Source organism: Tetrao urogallus, assembly GCF_951394365.1.
Source record: "Tetrao urogallus genome assembly, chromosome: 1".
In the NCBI taxonomy this organism is placed as follows: Eukaryota; Metazoa; Chordata; class Aves; order Galliformes; family Phasianidae; genus Tetrao; species Tetrao urogallus.
Window position 1 is genome coordinate 130,328,034 of NC_136813.1, and position 22,310 is coordinate 130,350,343.

The 22,310-nt window shown below is 38.6% G+C and overlaps 1 protein-coding gene across 1 annotated transcript in view; it reads right to left on the minus strand.

Moving 5' to 3' along the window:
* Positions 1-22,310, minus strand: part of PIK3C2G (phosphatidylinositol-4-phosphate 3-kinase catalytic subunit type 2 gamma) — a gene marked incomplete at both ends in the record, with an annotated part of 204,350 nt that overhangs the window by 17,978 nt on the left and 164,062 nt on the right. Inside the window, 3 exons of the mRNA XM_079544626.1 lie at positions 5,490-5,584; positions 12,676-12,751; positions 20,700-20,808. Coding sequence (XP_079400752.1) covers positions 5,490-5,584; positions 12,676-12,751; positions 20,700-20,808 — 280 coding nt within the window. The remainder of the gene's footprint in view (positions 1-5,489; positions 5,585-12,675; positions 12,752-20,699; positions 20,809-22,310) is intronic.

Genomic DNA, 22,310 nt, shown 5'->3' on the forward strand with positions numbered 1-22,310 from the left:
CCACAAGAGGAATTATGGGAACCAAAACTGACGGAAAAAGAATTCCCGTTCCTTACTCAGCAAAAGATGATGCCAAAGCCCAGTGAAGAGAGTGAAGTATCTACTTGTCTTTGGGAACTTCCCTATAGCTCTACACCTGCAGGTTCAGAAATCGATTTCACTCCTCTCATTTAGGTAAAGCTTGGCTCTCACATTTCTTCTCATAGCACTTCCACTATCACATTTCAGAAATGTTTTTGGAAGCAATTTGCACTTGGATAGCATAGGATACAAAATGGAAAGAGGCTGGATGTCTGTTAAAGCTTAAAACTGATTACTAATTCATCACCCATATATCAGCTATTGCAGAATCATTAATCACCAGGAGCAGTTCATGACAGCCTTAGAACTTCTAAAGAGGGAATGCTGGAAGTAGTTTTGGAAAGTACTGTAGGAATTTATTTTAATTTCAGAAAATGTTCTCTCCATAATATTGGTTCTGAATTCATCATCCATACATGCTTTCCTAAATTCTGGTAGCATTTTACACTTACTGGCATGAAGTTCATGATATGTTGGCTTTGTTTCTCCTCCCCACTACCCCTGAGGAGTTTTTCTGTCCACAAGAAGTGCTGGGCAAAAATGTTTAGCACTGAGGACTGAAAGTTTAGCTGCTTATCTGGAAAAACCGGGCATGCCTGAAGTCATGGCAATGAAATCAACAGACAATACACACTTCCTTATGAGCCAATGCTCAACCACTGTTCCCTTCTGGATTTCTATGAAGTACAAAAAGAAATATATTAAACAACCCTTCTCTGAATTTCAGAAAGTGCTACTTCTTTTCCTCTGATGTCCTTTTTTGAATAGACAAAGAAGTCCATCAGCATAGCTGCAGTTAGCCTGGCTGTTTCTGGCTTAGGCAGTACTAAGCTAGCCCATACTCTGCTCTGTCTCTAAGTTCTGTTATAATCTTGATATTCTCCATTTTCTGTTCTGGATAATGTACATAAATGGAAGTGGATGGTTCAGGATCAACACCTGTGTATCTTCAGTTTTCATAAATCCACTTCCACAGCTTCTTTGCAGATGTGGGAGGTTATGCCTTTCATCTTGCCTCATAAGCATTCTTCCTAGTACCCTCCCAGTGCTCCTGTCTTGACTGCTGCCACTCTTTGGTTATGGGCCTGCCAAAGTTGGATTGTTCTCACTCCTAGCAGACAAACCTCACCCTGGATCCTGTATCTTCTCCCTTAGACTACTTAGAGCATTGTGCAAGGTACTGTATTATTGTGTTTGTGTAAGAAGCTAACCTTGTTTCATCCACTTCTGCTGTCACATCCTCTGAGGCTCAGAGGCAAAATCTCCCAGTATCTCCATATAATGTCTCCAGGTCATTGGTACACCACTGTTTCCTTCCAACTCAGCTTGATTTTATTGAAACAATATTGCCTCCATGGCCTATACATAAAGTACAGTATTGCATGGTCTGCATTTCATGCATGCAAGCAATGGTCCAAGAGGCTGAATTAAAATTATGTAATAAACATGTTTGGAAAATTATATTATTGTATTATCATGGCTTTTCTGTATTTGAAAACTGTGGCTATTCTACTCATTATTGGTCTTCAAAGTATTTTTAAACGGGTTTTCTTCAAGGACTGTCTTTCATAACATATTACTGTAATGTTGGTGTGAGTCAGAAGATGATGCTTGGAAGCAGACCTAGGGGTGGATAACTTGTAGATATGCAGCAGATCCAGCACATGTGGATGCAGACTGAAAGTGCCTGCTGTATGGAATACACATATGCACCTACATTAGACTATCCCCAGGCTTGTCTGCACCAGATCAATGCTCTCTCAAGTGCTATGATATTTTCTTTCCCACATGAATGGGGATAGCTTCACGAAAAATCCTGCAAAGCACCCTTTTGACTTCCTTCTTTAAAGAACCTATGTGACACTTGAAAATGGCTATAAACAACACCAGCTCCTTAGGGATTATCTTGTGCATCATATGCTAATATAAAATTTGCACAACAGGATCTATAGCTATTAAAATCTGTAGAGCTATCCACCCATAAATAACAAATGAAATGCATTTACATGGATCAGAATTCTGCATCACAACTCCTTGTCAGTTCTATTAAGCTATATTTGGGATTAATTTGGCCCATTACGATAATTTTCACATCTGAACACATCATAAAATCTCTATAAAGTGGTAAGCAAATGAAGAAGAGACACTCAAATTATTTACTATAAATTCCAAAACAAAACAAGATTGCAAAGATGAACCACTAAAAAAAAAGTAATGAGAGTCTGCAAAAGATTGAATGTACCTGAAATAACTTTAACATGTCTTGAATAAGACATGATCTTGGCATACTTATAAAATCCTTGATCAGTTAGGAAAAAAAAAAAAGGGGGGGGGGGAAATTAAGGAAAAAGAAAAGTGAGCATGTCAGAGAAATTGATCTATACAACTAGAACGCTGTGAGGATAACTAATGGGATAAAGAATCTAATAACCTTTCCTTAATAGTTTGAAGGCAGTCCAGTATCACAATACCCCAAAGCACCACAGCAGATGGCTGTATGGAAGGAAGGAATCAGAAGCTCAGGATTTAAAAACATGATTGTCTAAGTTAGGCTGTACAACGGTCACCTTGTTTTCAAGCCATGAATCATTTCTGGTCTTACTGAACTGGACTCCTACCAGTTCTCTGCAAACTCACTGAAAAGGATTTAATTCACATCAACTACCTCCAAAAGCCAGAAGCCAATTTAAATTTGTATTGTCCCTTTCACTACAGTGGCCCGAACCTTGGATTTCAGTTTTGCCATGCACAGCCATCTACACTATAATTTATTCTAATTTAATTAAATGACTGGAAACTTTCGAAGTTAAAGAACACAGGAGCCAGAAACAAGCAGAATGACTGCTTCCAACATCTGTAGCTCTGCTTGCATACATCTCCACATTACCCGCCTGAACTCATGGTAACAACATGGACACAACAATCATTTCAATATTCTCCTTCCACAGACTAGAAGCCTATCACTGTTATTTAGTGTTTGAAAGTGAAAAAGAAAAAAATAAAGGAGGCTTTAAGCTATATCCAAAAGGTAAAGCTCATATGAAACTGGACCAGCAGAAGCTGATCTCACCTGTCAAGGTGGCACATGGGAAACAAAAATATGTTTCAAGATTGAAAATTTACTTGCATGTGTTACAGACCAAAATGAATATGCTTGAATTGCAAATCAGAAGCTGGAGGGGCAAATGGAGAATAGTTGAAGCTACATAAGCCTCATGTGACTGCATGCATCAGTACAGGTTGGGGGCTGACCTGCTGGAAAGGAGCTCTGCAGAGAAGGACCTGGGTGTCCCTGTGGATAATAGTTTGGCCGTGAGCCAGCAGTGTGTCTTGGTGGCCAAGAAGGCCAATGGTATTCTGGGGTGCATTAAAAAGAGCATGGCCAGCAGGCCAAGGGAAGTGATCCTTCCTCTATACTCTGCCTTGGCGAAGCCACATCTGGAGTACTGTGCCCAGTTCTGAGCTCCGCAGTTCAAGAAAGGGAGGCAACTTCTCAGAGAGTCCAGTGGATGGCCAAAATGATAATGAGAGGCCTGGAGCATCTCCCATACAGGGAGGGCTGAGAGACCTGGGGCTGTTCAGCCTGGAGAGGACTCAGAGGATATCTTTTGAAGGCTTACAGATAATTAGTAGGAACGACATGGATGAGGCCAGCTTCTTTTCAGGGGTGCCCAGCGACAGGACAAGGGGCAATGGGCATAGGCTGGTACAAAGGAAGTTCCACATGAATGTGAGGAAAAATTTGTTTACTGTAACAGAGCACTGGCACAAGCTGCCCAGAGAGATTCCTTCTCTGGAGATATTCAAGACCCTCCTGGATGCTTCTTGTGTAAGTACTATGGGGAAATTACTTTAGCAGAGGGGTTGGACTAGATGATCTTCCAACTCCTACAATTCTGTCATTCTGTGATATATAACCAATTAAATATTCAGCCCTATTTTATTATAATCTGGTCCCACACACATGTTGCAAGCAGGAGCAGAGAGGTGATTGTACTCTATGTACTGTATGACAGTGCTGTACTTAGCACTGGTGAGGCTGCACCTCGAGTACTGTGTCCAGTTTTGGGCCCCTCACTGCAAGATATTGAGGCCCTGGAACGTGTTCAAAGGAGGGCGACAAAGCTGGTGAGGGGTCTGGAACACAGGGCTTATGAGGAGAGGCTGAAGGAGCTGGGAATGTTCAGCCTGGAGAAGAGGAGGCTCAGGGGAAACCTCATTGCTCTCTATGACTTCCTGAAGGGAGGTTGTAGTGAGCTGGGGGTTGGCCTCTTCTCTCGTGTCATTAGTGATAGGACCAGAGGGAATGGTTTCAAGCTATGGCGGAGGAGATTCAGGCTGAACATTAGGAAGTATTACTTTTCAGAAAGGGTGGTCAGGCACTGGAATGGACTGCCCAGGGAGGTGGTGGAGTCACCGACCCTGGGGGTGTTCAAGGAAAGGCTGGATGTTGTGTTGAGGGACATGGTTTAGTGGGAGTTATTGGGAATAGGTGAACGGTTGGACTGGATGATCTTTTAGGTCTTTTCCAACCTTAGTGATTCTATGATTCTATGATTCTATGATTCTTAGTTTGGCCTCATTTAAGAAAAGCAATTGCAATCCAGTTTGAGACAGAGGCAGCATAAATGTGTGCAGTAAGAGCCTGCAACAATTCAGAACTTAAATCTTCCAGCTAGACAAAGGTAGTAAATGATCTCTTTGCCATTGCCATTACTTGAAACTTGAGCAACCAGGAATTCCAGAGCATCCAGGTTCCTGAACTCATGACAAAATAGCAGACACATTGCCTCAGCTGAGAGATCCAGCTAGATCTCCCATGATAGTCTCATCAAACAGTTTCACCTACCTTGTGTTGAGGGAGCTCTGCCAGCTTTATCCTTGCATACCCTGGCTCCAAGAATGTGCAGTATTTCCCACTTAACATCAAGACAGCGTGTTATAGAGATGAGCATCACAGCATCGGGAGACATTGCTTATTAAAGTACTCCACTGCTTCTTCTGCTGACCTGTTCCCCACTTGTAGTCCAGTTCTTTGGGGCTTGAAAGAAGTGTATGGACAATCAACAGCACCAAGATGATGTCCTACAAAGCACTGTGATGCTGTCACATACCTAACTCATATCAAAATGTGTCAGCTGGAAGGGCCAACAGGCATCTGAATTGATTTTGTATATGGCCTGGAAAAGGTCATTGCTGGCCAGTAGGCAAACATGATTTCGATACAGGTCCCATACTTACAACAATACTGAGCAAGATCTAAGGAAGACTGTGTTAAACAATGATAAAGAAATATCATCATAATTATGAGTTAAAATTATTTATATCAGAAATTGTGTTTGAGGATTAATGTTTTCAAAGTACTGTGGAAAAGTCAAAGGGGTACAGATTATGATGAAAATACTTACAATGTTCCTCATGTGTTTCAACATCACTGTCAGACGAGTGCCCTCATAGGATATGACTAACTGTACTCCAGGTGTACCATCATTTGACTGAGGACCTAAAACCAAACAGTTTGATTTTTAAGTAAACAGTTTAGTGGAAGCAGATGTTTAACATATGACAGAATTCATGAACTAATACATACAACAAACCACTGCCTTCTTAAATTAGCACTGAAATTAGAAAACACTGTCAGGGAGTGGGATGAAGAGAATGGTCTGACATGCAGTGCTCATCACCTTGCTTGTTTATACACCAACAGTGGGATTTTTGTTTTCTGACAGCCATCAATCTGAATTTCAGTGGTTAATTTATTTTTGTTTTAAAATTAATTCTGGATTTTTTTAAAATTGTTATTATACTAATCTGTATTGTTGCAATTTTTCCATCTTTTTTTTTCCTGTTCCCAGCAGAAAACAAAACAAAATAAAACAAACAAAACAAACAAACAAACAAACAAAAAAACCCACCAACCCCCACAAATGCAAGTTTCCAGACCAGTGTCAAAACGTTTGCAGATTTACAATAACAACTTTTGTGTCTCACAGATTTGAATTCTACCTTCCTTCTTTTTTCTCCTGTTCCAGGCTGTTTTTCAAGTAATCCACTCTTTCGTAGAATTTCTACTAAAATTAATTTATGGAGTTTGACTCAATTTCCACTGAGAAGAGCATTTTCCAGCTTCTAAGCAAGAAGGATCAGGCTCATAATTAACAAATGATTAAGCATATCCTGTTCATTCTTTCTGTTGGAAGCATTAAGCCACCTATCTTCACTGCCAAAAAGGTGTGTTCTTAAACTGGGGAATGTTGCTTACCCACCCCACAGAGACAAAGCAAAAAATAAAGATGGTTTTCACCACAGTAAACTAGATAACAGTGAACACAGTAGCTGCTTGTTGCATCTTATCCTGCAGTGCTAACTCTGAGCACATGGGGGATGTGAGCCAGTTTGTAGCACTTGCTCTAAAGCCCAGGGCTCTCCCCACACTGGCAGGCCAGACATGGCCTGTATGAACTGGCCTGTTTCTACTTGCAGAAACAGGGATTCATATAATTAGACCATGTCTGTGTTGCATTCAGTATTTTATATTTACTTTAGATGGAAAAATAATAGCTTAATCCTGCTAACTTTACAGTGATCTTGAAGGAGCTGGGCTCTGTTCTGCCTTCCTCCCTATTAAAAATGTACCTGACCTGAAGACCTCAAACATAAAGTGCTGCTTCCCTGTACGTGTCTGGGGATCAGCCAATGAAGCACCAGCGTTAAACTCATCACAGGGTAAGATAATAAGACAAAAAAATCAGCAGCAATTAATTCTTATCTTACTAAAAGAGAAGGGAATGAGAAAGAAGGGTGAGAATGAAAGTACTGTCATCACACACTATGGTTATGCACCAGCAAAAAAGGTGTTTTAGAGAGCATCAGGACTGTTCATCCTCAGTAGCAGACAGGATTCTCATATCTGCCTTTCAGTCTCAGCAGACACCTGTGCACTCCTTTGCACTCTCTGTCTCTCTTTTCCACATGTGCAGCAGAGCTGTTACAGTTGGGGTCGTGAGGGCAAGAAATCAAAACCTCTTTTCTCAGCCTTCACTCTGTTGTTCAGCAAAGGAAGCAGCAGAGGGGAAGTTGTGAAAAATAAGCCACGTTGAGAATAAACTAAATGTGTAACCTCTGGAGTGAGCAGAGGCTAAAATAACTGCTAAGCAGATAGAATTACAGTGCTGTAACATACTATTGACAGCCAGGGAGCAAGTGCAACTGCTATTTATCCTAAGGAAAGGAATTCAAATTAATTAAAAATAACAGTGGGAACATACAATTGCCACAGTATATTTTTTTCCAGGCAGTCTGGATATCAATGTTTCTGAGTTTCTGATGCTTCAACTGGAATTTTAGAATAAAAAACCATCTCCAGCTTCTTCCCTTTGGAGACTAAAAAATGCATTTTTAATCACATCCTAATTAGAGGAGGGCCTGCAACAGACTTTTGAAGAATTGAAACGTTATGAAGAAATCACTGAGCCAGGACTTAGAAGACTGAGGTGCAGACCTTCATTTGTTATTCTCCCCTATGAGCTGTGACAAATCACTTAACTACACTGCACCTTATTTCATTTGTTGTATGCAAAGCAGGACAGTGAGGGATAAGGAAAGTGAGGAAAACTGCTCGAAACAGAAAATGATGCCTTTTTCTTTTTTTTTTTTTCTTTTTTTTTTTTTCTTTTTTTTTTTTTTTTCCCCAGGGTAACAAAAAGCCCACAGAAAGATCATTCCCCACCCTCAGCCCCTGCCATTCTATGTTGTGTATTTTTAAAAGAAATTCTGTGGACTTCTACCATTAAGCTGCAACAGGAAACTTAGAATCTTAGAGCAATAAAGACTGCAATGCCAGGAAGTTGTACTTTAATCTAAGGGTACAATTCTCTTGAAGGACTCTGTTACTTTCGTGAATTGCTATGGGTCATCCTGAGCAGTTTAGCAAGAGCAACAGAGCTCAGAGGCTAAATTACGTCATTTGAATTCAATGGTACATTTTGCCTTTTCTCTTCTACCAGTGCAACCACAGCTGAGTATTCATACCTGGCAAAGGATCTCTTCTGTGGGGGCTGGCAGTTTCATTTAGGCAAAAACAAATATAAATAATTTTTAACCAAGCTGAAAATAATGAAAATCACGGACAATGAAAATGCAACTCTAGTTGACTGTGTAAAACAGACAGTATGGTTATGGGTATTACCAAAATATTCCTTCTTGCTGTGTAATAATTTGAGCACTAATAAAAATAAAAACCCAAACCTGTCAGCTCTACAGCGAAGAAAATGGGTGGGAAAAAAAAAAAAAAAACTGCAAGAAAACTGATAAACACTCAAGAAATATCTACAGCTTGTGTTTCATAATAGACAGTTTCTATTTGCGGGACTCAGATGTATTAGTTTATGTTTTCATACTTCCAGTGCTAAGTCATAACCTTTTTGAAGTCCAGGTGGTTTTAGCTTTAAATGATAATAAAATGCACATACAATAATTACTTCCAGTCTGTCCAGCTTCGGCAGATGGACTTGAGCTGAGACTTGCATTTTTAGGAACCGTCATGCTCTACTTGCACTCCATTATATGCAAGGACCAAATGCCAGTCTGCTGTAGATACGGGATAAAGCTTCACTGACTTCAGCTGAAGCAAGATTTTCCTCCCAGAGACTGATACTTCACTCACAGGTGTCAGTGGAAAACTTGTCACATATCAAACGAGGACCGTGAAGTTGGAGTGCCAACAGAACTGGGTTTGTAACATTTTTTTTATATCACTGGTGTCTGCATGACCCAGCACTCACAAGTGCTAGCTGCCAATCCCCACTGCAGAGAAACTCAAACACTGTGCCAGTTTATAATGTCTTTCATCACAGAACATAAACTCTGGAAAACTGTGGGATTATTATTCTTTTTGAATGAAAAAATTAAGGAAATTAGTGTTCAAATTTCATTTCCATGGAAAGTGGAATGACCTTCAGAATAATCAGTTATGTAGTTCTTCATCTAAGCAATTTTTTCTAGAACAGTGGAGAACTTGCTCTAAATATTCTGTGCAGTGTTTCCATTAGAAGCATTTTAAAACAAGATCTGCATTAGGCTTTGCACACTGTATGAGAAATAGCAGTGAGGAAGATGTTACATGGAAAACTGATGAAATCAATAGTGAAACAATAATTTAATACATTGCGTTTCAATTGTGGACTGCAAAGAAAATGGCAATGCTAATTAACAAAATGTCACAGCTTTCGTCCTCTTAGCCAACAAAGGGTGCTTGTGGCCAGTAAACCAGCCTATATCCAACTAAAATAGGAATGAAACTTGTGGCAAAAGCTTTATGCTGAGAATGAGCAACTGCAGCAGATTAGAAAACTGTATAGGATGAACATAATAGGCTACTCTCCTGAGAGAGAATTCACAAGAACTAGGAATGTGCATGGAGAGCCATATGGTATATTTTGATTTTTTAAAAGCTTGGATCTTGCTTTGGAAGGATACAAAGCCTTTCTCCACTGCACTTAGGTGGACAGAAACCCACTGACGTACACGCAATACTGACTGTACCTACCAGAACTGGACCGGGGTTGTGAACTGTTACAACCAATAGGAAAAACTTCTTAATTTCATAACTTTGACAAAACAATCTCAATTACCCATATTGTCAGGAGATAAATATTCTAGAGAAGAAAAATAAGAAACATAGTTTGACATAAAAAAAAAATTGATAGATTTTGTTTCTTTCTTTTCCTTTTTTTCAAAGGGACATATTAAAAATATATGTCTGTGAAGTCATTCCTGATATCTGCTCTCACTCCCATGCAGTGTACTTGGTATAATGAAATGCTGACAATATTCAGTGCAATTCAGATTCTACTCCACTGGGAATACTGAATCAGTATTCATGTCACAGTAAATTTAGCACTGATTTTTAATCTCTTCATTGCTAGGAGCACAGTAAAAATTCATAAATTTTAATTTTTATTTTACTTTAGTAAGTGTAATTACCTACAACATTTGTAAATTAAAGCTGTATAAAAGAAGGATGCTATCTTGATCAAAATTCATAACCTGCTTCTACTGGGCATTGGCTTTGTTTTACATTGATCTTAACTAAAAGACTAATCATTTGCCTGTGTAAAGGTTGAGAGAGAAATCAGCAGGCTCATGGAAAGCTGCAGCCTTTACTAATTCCATATTAAACCTGAATTATTCTTCAAAATAGGTAAAAATAAAGGTGCTTATAAGATCACAAAACAACAAAATCTCTGGGTGAAGGATGCACTGTTTTCATGTAGACTACCTTTTTCCTGAAGGCTCAGTGAAATTATTTCCCACTCCAGCTCAACAACACTATTTCAAATCAAGTGTTCCAGGGTAATCTCAGCAAACAAGAGCCTCTAGGGGCAACTGTGTCCTTCTCAGCAACTCCTTGTATGGTATATGGCAGCTTGGCTTGATCACCAAGCTCCTGCCTTAGATGGACTCATGTCGTCTCTTACTCAAAGGATGGACTGTAATAGTGTGTTGAGTGTCACGCAATATAGACCTAAGTCATCTAGTTAGCTGGGGTAATGCAGCAATCTAACTCCAAGAACAAGGGGCAAAGCGTAGAGTAACATGTGTGAAATGATTTCAAATGGCTAATTAGCAGTGCATGGCTGGTGGTCTCATTGCTGACCTAACTCATACACTGAGCTGAGCTCAGCCCTTTCCACAGTTCACTCCAGTTCATGCCAGTTGTACTCAGCTCTGCACTGAGTGCATTCCCTTCCTTTCTGACCAGAAGTGGTGCCATACCCAAAGCAACTCAGCCCCAAATTCTTGATATTTGTTTCTAAAGAATTTAAACTGATTGGCCCTGGTTTTGGACTTTGTATACTACTGGCGTTCTATTAATAAATGTCAGCAATCTATTCATAGTACAAAGGGAGTTTTTTTTCTGTTAAACAATGCTTTTGTCCTGAACTTAGAATGAATGAGTCCAAACTTTAAAAGGCAGAGTTTCCGAGCAGGAATAAAGCACCTCTGTAGCTACACTACATTAATCTCTTCTGACCGTGTACTGACCTTTACCTAACAGGGCCACTGAGTTCATAGTGAATCAGCAGATTTGGGTTATCTGTCATGCAGCTTTCATCAAACACTCATTAATCACATTCTTACCTTTGTTTCTTTATTCTGTTCTCTGATTTTGATGCCATTGATAACCAAAAAAAGGGCCCACCTGTTTGACTATATTATCTCAGGACACCGCTGTTAAGATGTATGAGACTTATTTATTTTGCAACTTTATTGAAGACTCAGTTCATGCTTTTTGCACAAGATACTTACACCCAGGTTCTCTGTAGTAATTAGGAACTAAATCTTACTGAAATGTCAAAATCCCTCAAAAGATCTCAGACTTAAACTCCTTTATGCTTCAGTTCACTCCTACGTGCCTACAACTCTGGTTAAAGAGTCTGTAGAGAATGGTAGCCTATAGACTCAGATCTCATGTTACATTTGAATTCTGGCTTGGATTTTCTGATCCAAGATAAGATTAAATGATGAGATTCATCTCTGTATATTCCTAATACATAGGCCATCTTTGCATTATCCTCTCATTCTTTTGTACAAGCTAGAACAATCATTAGTAATTTCCAGTACTCATAATGGATTTAATATGATAATGGCATATCCTGATCAACTGAACTCTAAACAGGGGAAGTCTTCCAAAGGCTGAAAAGATAGGATGGAGATTATTTTGTTCTGATGAATTAAAAAAAAAAAAAAGGTCACAGCAAAGGAGTTAATAAAGCCCCTGTCTTCACAGAGAATAAATTAACATGTAAATATGCGGAGCTACTTTCTGAAAAGTGGGTAACTGGTCATCCTTGGAAACTTTCTGTCACTTGGAGCACAAAGCAGCTGAACCGCGAGATTTTATTTTGCCTGAAAATTGATTGCTGAAGTCTATTTTCAGTGCAGAACTAGTGCAGTGTAAGAGAACAAACATTCATAGTTTACTCTATATGGCCTATGCTTTGGCTCTTAATGCTGTACTGCCAGAGATTAGATTAAATTAGGTGTTGCATAGAAGAGAGAAATAGGTTAAGCATTATGGGAACAATGCAGAATGTCACTTAGTAAGAAGTGAATTATCACAATCATTAATAATGTATGCCTAGGCATTAACATAATGTTTTGTTACTCACCTGCTCCTCTCATTCTAAAAATGACTTTTGAAGTCACCATTAATTTTCTTTTCCTGTCCAAGTACACACTGTGCTTTGTCATAACTCAAATCCTTTCCTTCAGAACCTTCTCTGCAACTTTTGTAAAACAAGAAGCCTGCCACAGTCTGTCTAAATAAATGTTTACTTTGCATTTAGGCATGTTTATTCAAAAAGAATTGAAGCGAGGCTGAGCAGAATGTGCCAAAGAGAAAGCAAGCTACAGGTCATATCACTAAAACATTTTCAGAGACTTCGAGAAGTCAGGAAATATTTGTTGATTATCTGTACATCTTAAAAAAATATTGTGACATTAAACACTTTACTCACCTCTGCATTACTGCATTCAATATTACTCATGAATTCATTCTTAGAAAACAGATAAGACTGGTAATCCACATACCTGATGTCACAGATGATGCTTTTTCTGCCAATGTATGTTTGGACCAATTCAGGAAGAAGCTGAGTACAAGCTCATTCTGAAAGACAATAGAAGTATTTTGGGGAATATTGTTTGTACTCTGTTCCCTGAATTTGTTCTCTCAGAGCAGATTGCTGGTAGGCTTTTAAAGTATATATTGAAATCAGCAATGAAGGGCAGTCTTTCACCTCTGATCACAGGCAGGAGCCCCAGGGAATGATTTCTGCACAGGCATTGGGAAGATAATACTAGGCTGTTTTGGTCCCTATCTCACCCCTTTCTATCAACATGCTTCCAAAAAGATACGTGCAATGTAGGCCATATATTTGCATTCTTACTTGATCTTCCATGTCTCCATATATGTGTTAGCAGCTGCAATTACATTTATAGTACCCCATCTGCAAAACAAACGCAGTAGAACATCTTTTCTAAATATTGCGTAGTCAGTGTGAAACTTGTCCTTCACACACAATGAGCCCCAAGCACCTGACCTAACCTGTGCCTACTTTGGATATTGTGCATACCTCATTTGGAGACTTAATGGACACTCACAATGAAAAGGCCCATACAGAGTTAATTCCTACCAGAAACCAAAGCGGATTGGAAAGCATGCTCAGAAAGCATGCTCATATTTCATCAACTTGTTTCAAAGAATAATCCACCTTATGTACTGCACTACAACTTCCATTTTTATGTCCTGCCCTGTACTGTGTTAGCGAACATATATAACAGGTAGTTACATTCAGCTTTAGAGAATTAAAACAATAAACCAAATTTCCAGGCTTGAGTATTGTGCAAGGCAATAAAAAACGTGAATTCTAATACGAACTGTAAGGATTCTGAATCAAAGGTGGACAGTAATTACATTTTATTACCTTGTTTATAAACCGTATTTCAGAATGGCCATTCCTTCAGTCTGTTACAATTGCTACATTCATGCTGATGCGACTTGGACTGACACTAACAAATGGGCTGAACAAGAGACTTCCCAGATTCTAGCATTAAAATGTCACCATTGCTTTTTTCCCGGCCATGGAAAATGTGTCTCTTATCGACAAGATGTATTTCATGTAGCATTTGTCTTGTTTCAGTTTGACAAGATGTGGCACAATTTGTGCACGGAAAATAAAAAAAGGAAGAGTTTAGTGACAAATGCAGATAGTGAGGAGTTAACATGTGGGGTCGGCAGACAGAAAAACAAGAAGTGTACATGCAGCACGGAGATAAAATTAGGAATCTTGGATTTATTTTAGCAGTTGTCTTTTATTTTTAATTTCAGTGTTCGGAATTTTTCCTTCCACACTGATTTTTTTTCTTGAAAATTAAAAAAAAAAAAAAAGATGAGCTGACAGAATTATTTTCCTTGAACTGAAAGACAAATCGCTAAGATATTAGCAGTAGGCTGCCAATGTACCTGTCTGTTCTAAGCATGAGTAATTATTCTCTCATCTCATGAGTATAGCTTATAGCAGAAAGTCCGTGCACCTGCTTCAGCTTTTAACAGCTCTAAACAGACAAGTTATTCCTTGTGAGACCTCCACTTGCTCTTTCAGCATGAGTCCCAAGGGCAGGAAATCTCAAGGGTTGAAAGAGCATACTTTTGGCAGGTCAGTCTTTATTTGACAGCATGAAAATAAGTAGGGAAACTTAAGCAGCCCTTTGAGCTGAAAGATTTTGAGAGAAGTGGGCAGGAGGTGGAAGGAAGGATACACTGACTTGAAAGAGAAATAAAAAAGTTCCACAGTGAGCAGCCTGGTGTTCTTCATCCTCTTCACTTACTCTTTCAGCAATAAGTGAGCATATATTAAATAGTGATTTGTAAACAGGAGGTGGGAAGATTGTTTCAGGTGAGAGTTTCAAATTTTCATTCCTAAAGGAAAGAACTCTCTGAAACAAATGACATTTGGTTTAGAAAAGTAAGTGGAATTGGTGCAGATCATACATCGAGCATGAACATGATGGGCACATACATTGCAGTGCCACAGCACTAAGTTCAAAGCATTCCCATTCTGAGTGTCCATCTTAACTCAATGGGCACTGAAGCATGTGGAGAAGAAGCAAGGTTAATGCTGGCAAAAGAAAAGGAAAGCTGCTGAACTTCCAGGTGATTCCTAAATCCTGCTGAAGTCTATGGTACGTCAATCAACTAGACTCCAGTCCAAGACTGAAGCACATGCTTGGAGTTAAGTATACATCTGATTACAGTGCTAAGCAAGACAGGATCCATCAGAGCGCTGAACACGTGTGTTTAAGTGCACACCATATTTAGGCAGACACAGTCTGCTTCTGAACAAACAACTGTTGTTACAAAGGCATATGACCATAGATGGGAATCTTAAGAGACCATGTGACAAGAAGACCACAAGAACTCATCTACCTTTCTCTTTTTCCCCTGGAATTATTAGATTGACATCAACAAATGAAAATTCCCTAAGATGCCAATCATCTGGGGATTTTTTAGGAAAGCCTCCTATCAGTTGTCTAGCCATTCTTACCTTGTAAGATAATTATGTAAAAGATAATGTTGATATTTTTCCAGATCACCCAAAATATTAATTTTTTGGGGAGCAGCCAAGTATATATAGGTGCATCAGTGCTGGTCTGGTTATGACCTTTATTCAGCCATTAGCTTAAAAGGGACAAATTCTGCCTCCACTTACACTAGGATACAGCTGAAATAAGCAATTTAAATGGCATCAGGGGAGCTTGCACCACAGTAGCACAGTAGAATCTGTCACTGCTCTCCATTAGAGCCTAACAAGAAAAGCACTCTGCCGTTAGTGAAACACAGCCAGATTTCAAGCCAGATTTAATTTCGTTAAGAAGAGCAGTCTCTCTGCTTTTAGCTTTATTTTCAGCTGTGTTAGAGTAGATTTGGGGTCAGAGAACACCCATGCACCTGTTATACTTTAACAGGATGGAAGAGCAGCAGGAAAGAAAGAAACCAGGAAAAGCTGACCTTGTGGCAGCTATTATTACTTCAGGAGAGGACAGGGGAAAAGAGGAGACTTTAAACCCTCCCCATTTTGACTCTGCTTGATATCTGCCTGCAGGAACAAAGGAGCAGAGGGAGTGTAAGGGACCGACAAACCTTAGGTGCACTTTGTATCACCATGTTATATAATTCCATAGGGGCACTGCTGCAGCTGTTTTCTCAGCTCTGTACATCTCAAGTAGCTCCAGTGAATGAAACGCAAGTGAAATATGGGAAGCTCTTATCAAACTTTGTTACTTTTATTGCAGCTGTTAAAATGTTACTCACTCCAGAACCAGACCACGTGCCTGGTTTTCAGTATATGTTTGAAAATAAGTGAATGTAATCTACAACCATTTCCATTTACATCTACTACATGCCCTCTCACATAGCATTCAACTCTCCATAATACTTCTATAGAATCTATTCATACCTGATACACTGTTACTGCTTACCTTCTTGCACTGGTTTATCTCTGGCCCAAATTTTATACATGATTGCATACTGAAACAAAAAATTTTTATAGGGGCAAAATCCAACATGCCTCATCTCTTTGTACCAATTAACTTCCTATGCACCCACACTTGCTACATTTTTTTTTGCCACCACCAATACCCACTGTGATAAATAGCCCCCCTCAAACATCCCTCCATCACATTCACACACACAGCATTTTTCACAACGTGAAAAATACAGAACAAATAGAATATGCTCATTTAAGGCTATGAAGCTTTGTAAGAGCAGTATATCTTCTAGTGTCTGAGCTGTGCTATCAATAACAATATCCACAAATTAAATGCCACTTCTTTTAAATAATGAGAGATGGGGAAATTATCCACAGAAAATTACTAGCTGGCTGGTAGTACCAAATACGCAGCATTGCTGCATTGAACATTGCTTTAGATTCAGTTTTATATTTCTTTTTTTAAATCCCAATCCAGGTGCAAGTTGTCCTTTAAAGATAAGCAAGAAAACATTCAGCTTAGTCAATATCTAACATGCTGCTTCTTGACACTTAGAGCCAAGAGCAGACTTAATTAATGGAGACTTATCTCGCTTTTGTGTCCATAGTGAGCAGGCAACCTCCACTATATTGTATAAAAATGACAAGCCACTAGGGCAGCCCAAATTTATGTATGTTGAGGTTTGGGCTGCAACCTCCACTCAGCCCATCACTCAATTGGAGTTAAGAGTGAAATAGAGAAAAATGTAAACAAACAGAGCAGCTGACTTTTGCAATAGACTTTTCTTATATTTTTAATATGTATTTCTGTCATCCTGTACATTACTTACCTTCAGTTTATTTTTCCTTGATGTTTCACCTATTTTTTGTGGCACAACTTGGTTGTTTTGCCATTTAATGAAGTAAAACTCTGAGAGTCTAAACAGTGCTGAATATGTAGCCTTGCTTATCCTGATCCAAAAGACCAAACATTTCAGCTGGTTCAGACAGCCAGCAACAGTGCAGCTACTACAAAACGAAATATTCTGATATTTCAGAATATATATTGCCATTGATTTGAGGGGAGTAGAAGGAAAGATAAAAAGATGCTGAAACACATTTTTGATCCTGCCCCAAATGACTCAATATGAAAATTGACTTTTGCATTTTAGTGGCTGCTGTTATGAATATAGCTTCTTGTTCATGTACATAGTCTGGTGGTACAGTTATTTATAACTGTTAACCCGAATTTTAAAGAAGCACTCCTATTCTAGGTAACTCTTCAACAAATGCCTAAGAAGAAATCAGTGAATGAGGTTTATAATCAAAATAGACCAGACACTTGATAAAATTATTCAGACAGACATGGGCACATGTTTACACATTTGAACTAACCTACCACCAAATATCTTTGCCAGCTGATGTTTCGGCACTAATTGTATTTAACGCCATCATTCAGGGACAAAGAACTGTGGCTTGGCGCTTTTGTTCTTTAAAGAGGAGTTTGAAGAAACATTTAATTCCATTTGAGCTACAGTACAAATGAAAAGGCAGCTGTTTCCTACATATCCTCCTTTGTTCAATCCATTTAGCAGAAAAGGTGTCAGTCTAATCTACTTTCAATCATAACCCAATTTTCATAATCAAAACTTAGACTGGACTGAAAAGCATGCACTTAAGGAATGGCTGAGGAATGAATTTGAATAGAATCCAATTCTTCTTTATTTCTAGGATTTTTAATTACTTAATTGGCAGAACCAAGTGTGCAGTCGGTCCTGTGCAGACTTGACTAAACTCTTCAGTTCTGAAAAAAGTTGGTCACTGGTGTCCAGTCAGAGTAATGTGTTTACTGTGACACAGTGATAGGAAGGCTATTTAATAATGAAATGGCAACTCTTCCCTTTCTGGCTTAGTACTATCCCAGACAATACTTTAGGATACTATAGAGCTAAAGTACAGCAGAAAGAAATGACTGTTGAGAAAGTACAGGAAACTTTGTTCTATGGGCATCTAATCTTACAAGATTTCTTCTACAATTTCTGAATTAATTATTAATTCCTACACAGTTTTACTCTTTCATAGGAATGACAGTTTGGTAATACTTGAGAACAGACATCTCCCTAAATGATTTTGGTCAGGCTCTCTAGTAATCTGAGAAAAAGGACAAGTTTAAATATAAAGTGGTCCTAGACATGAGGAGAGACAAAACAATTGTGCTTATTTTTGTCAAGAAAGACTCCTAGCTTGGCTTTTTGCTCAGAGTAAAATGAAGAAGACACAGCCACACATTTTAAAAAGTAGTACCAAAGGGAGAAGTGAGAAAGAAGCCTTCAGCTGGAAGTACAAAGGAAATAACCAACTGACTGGTCTCTTTTTTTCTATGTGGGTCAGAATACATCAGTTTTTTTCTAAATTTCTCACATCTACCAGCAGGAGAAGCATATTGAAGTAAAAATGATGATTCAATGCTTATAGAGTATCAATAATTCTAACAGTTACCATCTAGAACTGCAGGCTGGATGTATGTGGTTAGCAAGCTGATTTCCAGCATCCAACAGCACTTCACAGTCCAAAACAATCTGCTTATTATTCCATTTATTATCATGCCCCCTTCAAAGGCTGAAAAGGGCAGCTATACAGTCTTCTTAGGCACATAATTGTTTTATTTTCCTCATGGTTTATAGGCTGTGCCAGACTTGAATGGCTTTCAGCTGCTGAACAGTCCAGCATGTCTATATAGCTCCACTGGACCAGTTTAGAGCCACACCAGCGTTTGTTCTCAAACAGATCTGCTCATACTTCCCTACAAATACCATTTTCATGGTTGTGTCCTAGTGTTTCAGCAGCAACACTGGAAAAATTCACCTAGCTCTGCAATCATAAAGGGAGGAGATGAGGAATTAGGAAGCCCGTTGCAAGGCAGCATGCTCTAACTGATTATTAGAATTCACAGACCATGGAGCAGGAGGGAGAGGAGAGCATCTGGGCATGACTGGGAAATGTTTTTATTACTATCCCAAGGCTTTAAACAGTTTAATTTTTCAACCACAGATCAGGCTTTAAGACAGCAATGCTGGGTCCAAATTGAAAATTCATGTACCTTACAGCAGCCCAGAGCACAGCAGAAGATAGAGCTGTTTATTTCTAGGTCACTGGCTTATATCTGTTTTTCCTCAGCTGTGACCAAAAGGTGCTAATGTAAAACAAGCCCATGAGTCTACCTTGACTGACAGAAATTATGCAACAATTAAACTCAATCTGTGCAGTTTATTTAGCAAAGTCAGTTACGGGAGTCAAACACCCAAGTCAGCTGTCCGTGTTAAATTAGGTGCAACTCTGTGAAACACATAAGACCTATCACTGGAAAATCTTCTCAATTTCAACTCGGCACAGAATTTTTATTAATACTAATAAAACTCATGTTTGCTTTACATATGGACAATTTCCTTTTTAATCCCCACTACATAGACACATCTGGGAAGGCAGTAAATAGGTAATAGTAATAGGTAGGCAGTAAACATTTTTCCCCTACTACAAGATGCTTGAAAATTTGAAGAAAAAATACCCCCCTTTTGGCATTCTAGACTATTGATGCTATTAAACCAAACCAGACCGAGTTTGTGCTGTAGCCCTGAGGCCATGGGAGATGACAAGGCCCATCTGGCAGAGTCCCAAGCTCTACTAGAGAACATGTTAACAGTGAAATAGCAGGGAGATCATGCCCTGGCTCCATTAATTTACTACCCTCTATGTAACCCTAGGGTCTAACAAAAAATCACTGCTTTTTCCTCTCCACCCAATTGTTTTCCTGACTACTGCTGGTCAAAGGAAGATACACTCTTCTCTCAGACTCCTGTGTTGCTGTCAGTAATTGGCAACTCAACTTCTGAAGTGATGCAACAAAATTATTTAACACTGTGCTGATGTACAAGAGACCTCTGAGATGCTCTAGGTCCTGGCTTTCACAATGTTGAGGTGCACATAGAAGACAATGAAGAGTCATTTTTTGTCACTATTGCGACTTTCCATTTTGAAACAGGAGGAAAACATGAAGTCTCAGGAAGCAAGAATAAATAAAAACCTGACAATTTTAATGGACGTAATGTATCATTTCAATAATAATGACATATCCTGATTTCCATTTGTTTGTAAAACTATATCTTATGTATGTTGCTTAAATTTTGAAATGAAGAGTGTTTATAGTCTGAAAGAATGAAACTTCTTATTTTAAAACTGTCAAAATTGGACTTCTTCAATATTTCAAAATGTACTCCTCTTTTAGACATTATATTCCTCAGAACCTACTCCTTACTGTAAAAATACAGTGAGTCATTACTTTTGGATGGCAGCAAAGGAAGAGAAGTTATTTTGAAAAATATCCTGCCTGAAAAATAAAACTATTTTTCAGTCACTCGTTTTGTCTTAAGCTCTGACGAATGTTACAATGGCTTCATCTCAAAATGACTGCATTAAAAGTGTCATTTATGGCATTTATTTTTTTCAAATGAGGCAATGGAAAGCTTCCTGATTCTTTTCGTAGAATGCTACCGAAAGTCACATGCAAATAAAACAAGTATTGGAAATGCTCACATTTGCCAGTTTTCTAGATCCACTTAATAGCTGCTTCAGGTAGAGGTTCAAATCCTTCACTCTCTTATGTTCAAGATCTATAAACGCTATATGCCATGAGTGGGGAAACCTGCAAGAGAAGAATATTTTATTTATTACCCTTGTACTCTATTTCCTGAAAATATTTCCAGCTCTATTTAACAGAACAATGTTAAATCTTTCCAAGATATTTTTCAGGTAGGTGAAGGAATGAGTACAGTTCCCACAGGTTGGTTTACCCTCTGATTCTCATTCTTTTCTGATGATAATTTGATGATATTCTTTTTCATACTGTGATCTTTTTCTGTCTAAATAAGTTTATTCTAAATATGTACGTTAAAAAACACTGTAATGCAATTACTTGTGTATTATTGTATCTAAGTACTTCTAAAAGTCTCTTTTTTATGATGCCAGGAAAACATTTTTTGCATAGCGCATAGCATAACAGATCTGTGATCTCAGCTCAAGGCTCATGCTATTCGAAGCCTTGCATTACAATACCAAATGCCTAAACCTTACAGCAACAATATGACATTTTATATTACTGCTTGTTTTTTTTTTTTTTATTTTAGTATATTGAGTGTTGAAGTTTTTCAGAGCAGGTACCTGATCCCCCATGCAGTTTCAGGCATGACCACAATAAAGGTAATACATGAAATTATTGAAATTATCATTACAATAACAAAATCAATCCCAACAAAAGCAATAACAGTAATAATAGCCATGTTCCATAGAATTTTTATTAAGATGAATTTCATTTCAATTTTCTAAATAAAGTATGTAAGCCCAGAGTGGTCTTAGGTCAATTTTCAAATGTTATGAGTGAAAATGTCAAAATCCAACACTTCTTTCACTTAAATCATCTTTGTGTTTTAGAAAAAAACATATGTTAGATCATTCAAAAGGTTAGATTTTTAGCAGTCATAGATCACAGAACAGCTGGTGTTGGAAGGGATCAGGCAGTTCCAATCCGCTGCCATGGGCAGGGCTGCCACCAGCCGATCAGGCTGCCCAGTGCTCCATCCAACCTGGCCTTGAGTACCTCCAGGGATGGGGCATCCACAGGTTCTCTGAACAACAGTACACTTATCAATTTACATTAACCTTGCCCTGACAAGGACTATTTCTCTCAGGTTGAAGAAGCATTTGAAAAGCGGTCTGCACTAAATTGCATGTAATGGGTTTTATGATATAGATTATTAATACTGGAATTGTTAAACTAATATTCTGCTTTATGCCTACTAATCTATGATACAGAATAGTAGAAGCTTTGATCTGGTCATATTTCATTGCCACTGTAAATACTTAACAGTGTATTGCTTACAAGCATCTTTTTCCTGGTACAACCTGATTTATCCAGCAGATCTCAAGAAATATCTGAAGGCTTCAGACAAATGACTAAAGAGGCAACTAGCAGCAAAATATGCTGCAAAGAGACACTTGGCCGGCCTTTTGAAAGACAGCTGGTCAGCTCCTACTTTGAACGAGTTTTACACAATTCCACAGCTCACTGATAAGATGTCATCAGCTTTTCAAAAGCGAGCCAAATAGTAACACATGGAGCAGTGGATTCCCATCCCCAAAGAGGAACAT